Source organism: Epargyreus clarus, unplaced genomic scaffold (assembly GCF_041222505.1).
Source record: "Epargyreus clarus isolate Ecla_fem2 unplaced genomic scaffold, WU_Ecla_fem_2.2 ptg000005l, whole genome shotgun sequence".
Taxonomy (NCBI): Eukaryota; Metazoa; Arthropoda; class Insecta; order Lepidoptera; family Hesperiidae; genus Epargyreus; species Epargyreus clarus.
In genome coordinates this window covers 2,387,084-2,399,616 of record NW_027332213.1, presented here as the reverse complement: position 1 = coordinate 2,399,616, position 12,533 = coordinate 2,387,084, and the positions used below count along the sequence as shown (strand labels likewise).

Genomic DNA, 12,533 nt, shown 5'->3' with positions numbered 1-12,533 from the left:
GATTCGCATACTTTCTGTGATATCGAGGACATAAATAATATTTGGAGTTGGATCAATAACAAGTGATAAGATACGTGGTGTGAATGACCGCAAGATGCTCCGGAGGCGCGTGGACCGTGTCCACTTGCGTCAGCTAACTCTTGCTTGATAACATCATTGTTTACGTGCGAGCGAGCCTCTCGATTGGACCAAGATTAACATTGGATCCAGTTACTGAATCATAGAAAAAAGTAATAGATGCACTATTTATTTATTATGTACACTACAATAATGCACAATACACTACAATAATACACTACAATAATAAAAGCACTATTTATTCCCTGGCAATTAACTCCACCAATGTGAATTGAAGCAGGTTGGTGGAGTAGGTCCCATTCCCCTCGTAGTTGCGGTTGCAGTCAGAATTCATAATCATAACAAATGCTGTTTTAGATTTAGATGAAGTTCCATGCAACGCCCTAGCCAGTTTTTTTCTTTCTTAGTTGGACTTAAGTCCAATAAAAATGTAATCAATTCGTAGAATTTGAATACCTATAATCGCACGCTCCTGGTTTTGATAAATACAGTCTGTTGCTAAGAAACGATTTTTGAATAGTTAAGTCGAAGAGTTAAGTATTTTGGAAATTAAAATAAAATATTTACATTATATTTTTTTTGTGGCGTTGCCGACTAGCATTATATTAAATTAATGTTACATAATTTATTTTAGAGGTCAGTGTACCAAGGTTGAAAAATATGAAACTTTAGCGGGGCAGCAAGATAAACGGAGTGCATTCTGTAAAAACATGATAAGGATGTGGATGCCATCCCCGTTACAATAATAACTTTTTATCACATTTCCCTTTTGCAACATGGGTTCTGGGCTCTTTACATACTTCTACTGTATATAATACGAAAGTGAGTGTAGTGAATGTCAAGTACTTTCAATTTTTTATGTATAAACTAAGCTGGTTTCAATAAAATGTAAGTGAATGTCTAGGTCCCTGGGGCCAGGGATAATCTTTTGGGGTTTATACCCTCGCAAACCTCCCTGTGAGTAGTTGAACAAACTTGTGTTATTCATAATCGCAATTGAATCGAGCAAAAGTACCTACTTATCAGAATTTTGCTTTTATTCTATGTCCCGTGATATAAAGACAGCAAGCTATGTATTTAGAAGATTTTAGTCATTGTGACCATATAAATCGTTTAAATCTTAAGTAAACAGATCGCAATTATTATAGACATAGTCAGAAATCTCTGAACTCTGCGTGATACCGTGATGCGATCACAACTGTGTCACGCGGGTCATCAGCAAAGCCACTTATTACTCATAAAATGTATTACATACATCCATATACTTTATGTTATCCATTGACCATACAGCACTTGATAATAGGCCTTTACTAGGCCTTTAGATGCATAGGCCTCTTCGCATTGTTAGGCAGGTCGGTCTGGAAACTAAATTTGCACTCGCGAAAAAGGTGACTTTGTATTTTCGCGTACTTTACAAAACAAAATGCAAATCCTGCTGCTACAATTATAAAATTAATAACAGATTGTCTTTTTATTAACACAGTTAAATTTGCTGCGTTTTACTGGTCGCCATGTGCTGTGATTGTGTGGTAACTGGTAGTATCTAGCAGTAGGTATCAGCTGTTATCAAGCGATCGTGATATCGGTCGATAACCCCTTGCGTAGCTTGCGTGCTGACGTCAGTATATAGGCTTTATGGGTTTAAGACCTATGCAGATTGTGTTTTACTTTACTGTGAAATTGTAGTGATATTTAGTCACTCAATCGAGGGAACCCAGGTTCAAATCCCTATAGGTCCCTATCTAAGTCATATATGTATTACAATTTAATGATTACTTGTTTAAACGATCAAGGAAAACCTCGTGAGGATACCTACACACATGAGAGTTCTTTGAAAAATATCCCTACAAGTGTGTGAAGACTACCAATACGCACTTAGCTAGTGCGTGGATTGTGGCTTTTACTTTGTGAGGAGATCCGTGCCCAGCAGTAGGACAGCATTGTCTATAAATAGTCAATTGAAAATAACTTTAACAAAAAATAACCGAATCAAGAAAATACCAAAATTTTATTGTAAATCTACATAGATAAGTATAGATATCTCACCGCCTTGTAATTGAAGGCAGCCATTAAATGCCTTAAACTGCTGACAATTCTGTCAGCGATTTAATGGCTGTCATAGTGTAATTTACGCGGAACAATGCCGACATGGTGAAAAAACACGAAATCGAAGAGTAAGTGCGGAGAAATATCCTTTCATTCGTAAATGATCTAAAAACTACATTTTTAATATTTTTCAAACACGAAAATAGACGACAGTTACAAATTTAAATTGTCAAAACTGGTTACATTTTCTTGTTAGGAGTGAGTAATCTTTACTAATCTATGTAAGTCTACTAAAAGACCATTTAATATTCTGCCTTTTATGCCTATTTAAGTTATCCGATAATAAAAATAACAATCCAACGTTTATGATTTTGATTATCGCATTATAAATATATTTGTACTAAACATATACACGCAAATAGATAGTAAGTAAGCTTACCTCTCTTTGCATATACGAACATGTACCTACTACATACCTGAGTGCATAAATTGTATATGCTATCGTTATCAACACACCGTACTTAAACAAATGGGGTGTCCACTCACGCGTAACGTTACCCCTAAAAATATCAGAAATCGTAAATTTTGTAGTAGTATTGCCACCCCGTCTCTTGTGAGTACACGTGAATAGGTTTAAAAATGTGTTTTTACCTGCACCATGACTAATGTGATATCGATAAATCTAATTGTTGCTATATTAATTGCATCAGGCGTCGGAAAGGATAGACTTGGTAATGATTACTTGGAGTGTTTGCTGTTGAGTCGCTAAGTTCTTTCTACATGCAGTAAATAAACAACAAAAATTGGTGAGTATAAAACGTAATGGTGTAGCTATTTATGTTATACATTTATTGCATATTATACTAAGTTATAATCAATAAATTCACCGTATTGATTTTATTATATCGTATCGTGTGATTCATTGTAGGTATCGCTATAATGCCTTTTAGGCATGAGTACTCAACATATGACGTATAAGATTTCTAATTAGACACATACTAAACTTTTGAGTATGATTTAGCGAAGTATATAATTTATCCAACCAATAACTACTTAGGTGATCGTAGTACTAACTTTCCTACCTATTATGTGTAGCATTTAATTAGCATGGAGACGGAAAAGAGTAGTCTGTATCAAGGTGTTTCATACAGATTTCAATGAAGTTGTAACTGGTGTTGTTACAACGTCAAATATGTGCAAATTGTTCATTAACATTAATCAATAATAGTATATCTATCTACAAACCCCGTCAATGCAAATAAGATGATCTCAAGAGTAGAAATAATTTGGAAATCAAATAAACACACGAAAATCATATAAGGACCTTTGTAACAAATAAGTATGTTTATACTCCACGTATAAGTCCTATAAGAAACCGTTCTTTAGCAGGAATTACCGAAATTAGGGCAAAGTTTAGGGGAAGCGTCTGTCCTGATTGGGTTGCTAGGATACGTATTATCAATGAAAAGGAATTGAGAAAGGCCTTTCGCGTGTTTGTAAATTGATTAATTGGCTCAGTTCAGTGGCCTATTTTACCAAGAATGACAGAACAGATAGTTGAATATTAATTATTCGGGTGTAACAATACTTAGGCACGTTGTTATTGATTATTTGGGCTAGGTATTTTAAAGTATCAACTTGTCGAAAAATCTATTTAAACCTAATAAGTATTTAAAAGGAATCGCCCAAGGATATGTTTGAAAATACATACGTATTTAGGTCCATGATAAAATAATATATTGATAATCATTGATCGTTTAAATTTACTTTTGAAAAGGTGAAAACAATCCAAAAGTAGCACAGTTAACTAACTCCTTTGTTATTTTAGCTCAACGATATTTTATAGAAAAATAATAAAATCATTGCTTAGCTATTTTATATCGTTAACGGTTTAACGGTGTCTTAAGCTAAAAAGTTTAGTTATGTACCTAACTTATGTAATTCCGACGTGATTTATTCGTTCATTAACATTGCGTCCCTAGTTATTAAATACCAATAAAATTAATATTGATGCTTCTATTTCCTTCGACGTAGGTATAATTATAAGTGGTTCAGAAATTCTTTATAGAGTTTGGGGGTTTGTCTACATGTTAATTATTCAGTGCTGAAAAGGGACGGGTTATTAACCCCAGTTGAAGGTGTATGAGTAAGTAAGCGAATACACAGGCGGTGGTAATTAGATGCTTAGCCCGATAGCCACAGCCCCCTTCATGTACCGCCAGTTGGTGGTGTAACTCGGTGCATTTGCACCGCAATTTGTATTCTTCCGAAAAAAGAATAACTAAGCAAAACCTCTTTTGTGACCTGTTTTAAGTCGTAATGGCATTCGAATTGAAATCTTATCGCCATCTGTTTTATGAAGTGAAGCATAAAAGGAAGTCCAAAAAGAAAGTTACTTTTCAGGTTGAAAGCATTGTTTTTAAGAAAATAATACCAAAGATAATTATAGGTTTTTTCTGAGTCATTGTTGGCCTCTGGTTAAGCTCAGAATATGAAAGGTAAGTGCGTTTTAATTTTGGAACATAGTGGTATATATTTATTTGTTTCAGTTGCCTGCAAGGGAAGGTTTGACGACGCCGAGGAGCGCGCGTGCTCCTATCGGACGGAGGCCAACTGGGACGCTTCCCCATCAACGTCTGAAGAAGGAGGTACGTTGATTTACTTACCTAGTATAAATAAACGTTATTTTCATGTATTTATTTAGTGAGTCCAATTTCAATTGTTCCCTTTTCCTAATTTTTAAGAGTATAAAACTGAATTTGAAAAGCGACATTCTAAATTTGAAAAACTGAAACATTCCAAAACTTGGAGTTCTTAGTTGGAATTGTTGACTTGGGACGATTTTTAGGTATTTAAAAGAGTTTTATGTTTGACTCACGTCTTAATAGAAAGTCAGTTATAGATCTGAGTTATCTAATCTAATGTTATCCAGAAGTCACCGGAAAGTCCACCTGAAATGGACTCTCCAGTGGGGAGTGTGAGCAGTGACTTGCGACGGCAGAATGACGAGCTCCGGGCCCGCCTAGCCGGGGAGAGTGCAGACCACAAGCGCAGGTTGGACGCCTATCGACGTGCTCAACAAGGACAAGCTGCATTGGTATCGAGGTTGCAAGCAAAGGTAAGACCAAAGTGTATAGTAACCTATAAATAATAGGGTAGGACTGAACTGCGTTTATTACATTGTTTTTCTTATAGGCATTATTAGTAACAACAGTCTGAGATGCAATGGGGTTCGGGTTTATATCCTGACTGTGCAAATATCTACAATACCTATATCAATTTTGATTTTTGCTCTGAGCATTTTTTGTGTATTTAGGCCGTCCACGATACGAGAAATGGAGCTATGGATATAAAAAAACTTCCATTTCATTTTTATTTTATTGCAAAACCGGTCAAAGAGAAAAACCAGGAACACTGTATACTCTGAATTACTTTGCCAAAGTTTCCCAAATAATGACATAATATCTAACAAGAATGTCAGTGTCACGTTACTGTCAAGTCAGTAAACTGTCAATTTTGTTGGTAAATAAAAATCTCATAGTATTAAATTAGTAAAAACTACGATACATCGCCGGTAGCCCGGTAGTTTTAAGCATACGCAATCAACCCTCTCTTCTTGTCGTCGTATAAACCAAACAATCCCAAGAAAAGCGCCCAAAGCATTTCAAACGTACGCACTTTATCAAATTCCATCACTAAGGTGCTGCAATACAAGCAGCGATGCGCAGAGCTGGAGAACCAGATGGCGGAGACGCCGCGCAGCGAGGCGTACCGGCCGAAGAGCGTCGCGCTGCCGGCGCCGCCGCCCGACACGCGCAGGGAGGAGCGCATCAACGACCTGGACACCGCGTTGCGCCGGCTGGATGAAGAGAAACGCAAGTACGTTTATTATTACACTTATCATATTAAAAGTTGAATGTAAGGTTCAGATATAACCAATAACAAGATGGTCAAAGTATAGTCCGCGCGAAACTTCAAGTCCGCTCCAGTGTTGGCAACCTGGGAGATGGCGCTGATCGTACCAGGGGCGTAAAATTATCGTATCTGCCGAAAAATTATCGTACATTTCATAAGAACGCGTTAGTTATTAATGAAAATAGTTATTTATCATAAATTTATATTGCACTCTACTGCCCGACCGGCCCGACACGTCATTTTTCGAGTTTTATGATTTTCACATGGGTGCACCGCGCACCCGGGCGCGATTAGAGATGTGAAATTTTGTGTTGTGAGTGTTTTTGTTTTTTTTTTTTTTTTTTTTGCTCTTCCGTGCTATTGGACTGTATGTTGTGTGCAAAGTACTCGAGTACTTTGGACTCGAGTACTGACTCGATTCTTTTTTATATGAGTACTAAAGTACTCGAATACCAAAAATGGCCGACTCGGCACATCATTAGGCGCGATGCACGCGTTCCGTTTACCGTAATAAAAATATATTTTTTATTAATAAATAGCCCTTTTTTCGAAAAAATGATCTATGAAAGGCATATATAATACGTTTATGAATTCATTAAAACAGTTTCCCAAAAAGTTTCAAGTAGCCAATTATCGTACATTTGCGTACGATAATGACTCGCAATCGTACATCGTACGGTGGTATCAAATTATCGTACATGTACGATAATTATCGTACGGTTGCCAACACTGGTCCGCTCTGAAGTTAATGCGCGCAGGTGTAGTCGAACAGAACCACAAGCATATACTCCATAGCAACATAAGAGCAAACTAACGCAGCTTCTATATTCAGAGTGGACTAGCAGTTTGGCACAGACTATATCAATATTGTTTTCTTGTTCAGACTACTTTAACTCGACCCTTATTGTTAAGCAATTTGAAGAATAGATATTCCTCTTTTATGACATTTAGGTAGCAAAGTAGACTAATATTATGTTGATACATGTCTGTAATCAACTCCAAATACAACTTTAGCCCTACTTAAGGTTGACCGTATTTATGAGGTAGAAATAGTAACTAATTAGTAGTGAATTAGCAGACAGTAGTCTACCAACTAAACACACACAACATAGCAATGACTCCACTGCATGCTAGGTGCTACAAAAAATTTTTTAACAAAAAATACAACCGACTTGTATGTCACTACAAAGTAAAAAATAATTGAAATAAATGTTGGTTTAGTACATATGTCTGAAGTCGGTGCTTAATATATTTTGTTGGATAATGATGTAAACAGCGTGTCTAATATGACCGCAGACTTCAGAAATATGTATATAAATAGTGACATAGAAGTCGGTTGTATTTTTTGTTAAAAATTTTTTTTCACCCTTTGTAGTGATGACATACTAACATTTATATTAATACAATATAAAATTGTATAAACGTGATCATGAATGCAGGTAAGGTCTGAGTTTACATTGATTGGAACCGCCCGCTCGCAGGGCGCTGCCGTGCCCTGCTCGCTTAATTTTATATTGTCTTATATGTTCCAACCTAACCTAACTAAATAGTCAATGATGAAATGGCTTTGCAATTTCATTAGAACCTACACCAAATATCTTCAAATACAACTCAATTATTCCCATTGGTTGAGGCGTTACATATTTTGTCTCCGAGCCACATTATCAGGCCCTTAAATAGTCAATGATGAACTGGCTTTGTAATATCATTAGAACCTACACCAAATATCTTCAAACAAAACTCAATTATTCCCATCGGTTGAGGAGTTACATATTTTGACTCTGAGCCACGTTATCAGACCCTTAAATAGTCAATGATAAACTGGTTTTGCAATTTCATTAGAACCTACACCAAATGTTTTCAAACAAAACTCAATTATAGCCATCGGTTGAGGAGTTACATATTTTGTCTCCAGAACCCACTCTGATCCTCGTCATATTTAAATGGGACCAACTTGTAGCAATTGTCCACTCACGAAATTAAAGGCATTAAAATAGGTTCATAAACGGCGAAGTTATGGCTATTATATTTACATGGGTGGAGGAGTTCCTCTCATTTTCTCCAGAACCCATCGATGGATTCTAACCTATATATTCTATTTAAATGGGACCAACTTCCAGCTCGTCTCTATAAAATAAAAAAAGAATTATTAAAATCGGTCCACTAACGGCGGAGTAATTCGTGTACATACATAGAAAAAGAAAAAAAAAAATATACCGGCCGAATTGATAACCACCTCCTTTTTGAAGTCGGTTAAAAAGATGAACCATATGTGTGGTTAATACATTTAGTTTTCTATTATGCATTTAATTAATACATTGTTATGTACAGGTGTGAAAAGCTAGTGTCACAAAACAACTTACTCCGTGACCAACTGGAGGAGTCTCACCAGCTTAACGAGGCTCTCACCAATGACCTGCAGAAGCTAACCAATGACTGGGAGGCGTTGCGGGATGAGATGTCCATTAAGGAGGATGAGTGGAAGGATGAGGAGCAGGTTGGTATACTTAGATAAGTTTGAAAAAGCTTTCCATATACTATGCTATTCATTGTTAGTATGGTTATTTTAGTGGGTTTTCAAAAATCGATTTTTAATAAAGAATTAATTTCAATGTATAATCATGCTACAATAAAATTATATATGTATTTTGTTATGATATAATTTTAAGAGGAAAACAAGTTTGGAATATCATTTCAGAATATATTTATTCTAGCATTATCTTACATATATTGTATATTTATTTTTATCAATAATGCTGTAAGTTTCAAAATTATGTTTTTGTTGTTTTTATACAAATCTGCAGTAAAAACCTGATGCATAGAAACACATACAGATATGTTTTATGGAGATTATTAAATTACATTAAAACTATGTATATTATTTGGATATTAAATCAAATGGATTTATTTTTCCTCTAGGCCTTCAACGACTATTACTCAAGCGAGCATAATCGCCTCCTAAGTCTTTGGCGCGAGGTTGTCACCGTGAAGAGATTCTTCTCAGAACTGCAGACCAGCACTGAAAGAGATCTGTACCGTGTGAAGAATGACATGGAGTCTGCTACAAGGGAGTTGCTTGGGACACTCAGTGGTTACTCCATCAACGCTTATGCTGCTCAGAGTATGAAGGTGAGTGGTTGCAAGGCCATATGAATTTTCTCAAAATTCTTCTATACAAGAAGATGTACAACATATACAATGCAGCATAATTTAATAAGATCTCCTGGAAGTTGTATATTCTTCTAAAATCTTGAAGCGTTAAATAACGTCATATTTGGATGAATATTAAATAACTTCATAAAGACTATGGTTGTATTTCATAAAATTATCACTTTATTCTCAATAGATGCAAAATATTATCACAATTGGAAATTAAAAAAATATTTGGACATGAGATTGCTTAGTTACATGGTTAGATTTGTAAATAATAAGACTATATTTATGATTTTTCTTATGTGTGCAGCATGATTTTAAAATTCTTATAACCTTGAGCATACATAATTGAAGCACAATGTTTAGGTTTCAAGTAATTTTATTTTGGTTAGTGCTTTCTTTGTACGAAAATATTATCAATTATCATAAAATAATTGTGTATAATATTTCTAGCCTGAAGACCGAGGCTTTAGCGGGGGACTGCCACCACACACCGCAGCGACGTCTAGTACACCTAACGTGACCGTGGAGACTATGCGGATAGAGTTACGCGAGGCGAATTCTCAGCGGGACAACGCTGTGGTGGAGCTGAGGGAGCGCGACGCTCGCATACAGCGCTTGTTGGGCGAGCTGCAAGGGCTGGTGAGTTGATGAGTACTGATATGAGAGAAATATTACGACAAGGCACAAAACCTTCTCGTGATATTACCCTTCCTTAGGTTTTTGCCCTTTTTATATCAGATGACGCATGGTTGAACGTTGAACAATAATAAATGCAAGTTCGTACTTTATGAGAAATCTAAAAATTTTATGAAATTATATTTTCACTTTTTACTAACTAGCTTTGTTGAAAATTTTGATTACCGTGTCACTGTAGTTTCAGTAACTTGTTCAACATACAAAACAATACCTCATAATACCTCACATATATTCCTTTATATCTTACAGGAGGAGCGGTGTGAATGCGCCGAGACGTTATGTTCCGAAGCGAACGTAATGCGTTCCGCACTGGAAGAAGTCGCTCGGGCCCTCATACACGACTCTGAGACTGATACCATGCCGGCTCACATGCATCTATCTGACAGGTTTATATTTATCTTTTATTCATTTGATAATATATTGTACTTTAATTTATTAATGTTATGTGGTTGTATGAGATAACCACGATTCATGGTCGTACTAATATAATATAAATTTAAAGATATGTGTATTAATAAGACAGTAGACAATAAGACAGTTCAATTATGAGTGGAAAATTTATGTTCTGAATCTGGTTGTATTATTTTATAAGCCGTTGTCGTCTATGGTTATGTATTTGAAGTAGGGATAGAGCTTCATCTGATGATAAGTGATAACTGCTGTCCATAGACTGGAGTACCTGTAATCTATCTAAGGCTTATTACAGTTGTCTTGGACTTTTGTGGGCTAAGACAGTGGCACAACGATTCAGGGAATTGTGATTATTAAGTTATGTGAAAAGCGTTTTTTTTTTAATAAAAAAGACCTAAATTTTCTTTTCGTTTACTTAGATCGCCGAAACGCGGCGTGCCGCAGACGGCCAATGCAACGGCGTTCGCGGAGAGCACGATATCGGCCGTGCAGGCCGCCTTGCACAAGTACCAGATACAGATACATGAGCTGCAGGTGAACTTCATATTAGTTTGTTTTAGATCTTGGAGAAGGTAAGGATTTGTACTCATTTAAAGAGACAAAAAAATGCCGTTCATATGATGAGTGGTATTGCTGCTCGTGGACATTTGTAATTAACTCCAAATGTCATTTGAGTTTTATAGAAAATTGCTAATCTAAGAATTATATAAAAACACAATGTGCTAATGTATTACCCACAGATCTGTTGTGGTATAATCACTGTCTGCAACCCAAGCCGCAGAGGTGTTTAAAATTGCATAAAGTTGAAATTAAACCACAAAGAGCAAATAATGACCTTAATGCAGATATTCATATTATTAAAACATTCATTAAAGTGTTGTTGTTGTGCAGGTGAAACTTCAGAACTCCAGAGAGCAACTGTTGACGAGTAGAAAACATTGCGAGGCCGCCGATTCCAATATAATATCTTTGGAGAGTAAAGTGAATGATTTGCAAGGTATGACCATATAAGTTATTTTATTATCCGCTATTTAATTTATCTATATACGTCAATAGTACCTCTAACCAACTTTATATGGCGACATGCTTCTGGTAGATTTGAGGACTAAACTATTTCTCCATCCTTTTTAAATTGGAAAATAATAGTACAACGAATAGCTGTTAGAATAAATTTATAATTTAAACAACAAAAATTTGGCTGAGAAAATATTTAATACAATAAATACCTTTTTATGTTTTCACTCTTATATAGCAATTTCTAATTATTTTTTCAGTTAAACTAGACCAGGCCAATGCAGATTTGAATCAAGTAATTCAAGAGAAAGAGTCCTTGCAGAAGACAGTAGAAGCTTTGAGAATTGATAAGAACAATCTAGAAAGAAACAGAGTGGAGATTAATGCTATGGTAAGAAATTGAAAATAAGAATAGTATATGGCTAAGATATCCAATATGTAAAGATTTTTATTGTAACTTTTATCAAGTAATTATATATTTGGTTTAGATTTACGTGTTAAAGTTAAATTAAGATCAGTTAGTCTTCTTAAACTTCACTAAAGCTAGATGTTTTTTATTATTGTTTTATTTGTGATTACTTATGTATATCTTAAAAAAAACAAAGTACCAAAATATGATTTCCCTAATTTTATTTACTATCTAGGTTGAATCTCTAACATCGGACTACGAGAAGTTGCAAAAGCTAAATAATAGATTGGAGAAAACTATAGAGGGCTTGGAGAGTGAGAAGCGAGCGCTCAACGCCGAGGTGGACCACTTGCACAGAGAGGCCTCCAACAGGGAGTCGGTATTGAGGTAAATATTAAATCAGATATTATTAAATCAAAATGTAGGTGCACGGAAAATGCATCACATGTTACTTGCATAAAAGCACGAGAATCGAGAATGTGGAGCCGATACGAATCGGATTTTTCTCGCGTTCTCGTGTCTTCGCGCTAAGTTGCTACTGCCCCTCATACATTTTTGTAATTAACCTAGATAAGATCCGATTTCTACCTGAGGTTGTCTTCAGATGCGCCGCTAACCCTGAGGACTAATGAGAATTCTTCGGAAAAGTGTGTCTCCGTTACCACACTCTTCACACCAAATCGCAGTAGCGTTTAACACTGCTGTTATTAGGTATGGCGGTGGTGTCGCCGGAATCGAACCAGAGGGTTCTACCACCTTCGTACCCTTTTTTTTTTGTTTACGAGGGGGAAACCTTCAAAAGGTACCC

General features: G+C 35.9%; 1 protein-coding gene across 1 annotated transcript in view; it reads left to right on the top strand.

Annotated features, from left to right (window-relative positions):
• The window catches only part of Root (ciliary rootlet coiled-coil, rootletin), a 57,627-nt gene that overhangs the window by 15,781 nt on the left and 29,313 nt on the right, over positions 1-12,533 (top strand). Inside the window, exons 2-12 of the mRNA XM_073093698.1 lie at positions 4,674-4,772; positions 5,060-5,242; positions 5,825-6,003; positions 8,371-8,536; positions 8,959-9,168; positions 9,646-9,834; positions 10,141-10,277; positions 10,722-10,836; positions 11,194-11,299; positions 11,577-11,707; positions 11,961-12,112. Of these exons, the coding sequence (XP_072949799.1) occupies positions 4,674-4,772; positions 5,060-5,242; positions 5,825-6,003; positions 8,371-8,536; positions 8,959-9,168; positions 9,646-9,834; positions 10,141-10,277; positions 10,722-10,836; positions 11,194-11,299; positions 11,577-11,707; positions 11,961-12,112 (1,667 nt within the window). The remainder of the gene's footprint in view (positions 1-4,673; positions 4,773-5,059; positions 5,243-5,824; positions 6,004-8,370; positions 8,537-8,958; positions 9,169-9,645; positions 9,835-10,140; positions 10,278-10,721; positions 10,837-11,193; positions 11,300-11,576; positions 11,708-11,960; positions 12,113-12,533) is intronic.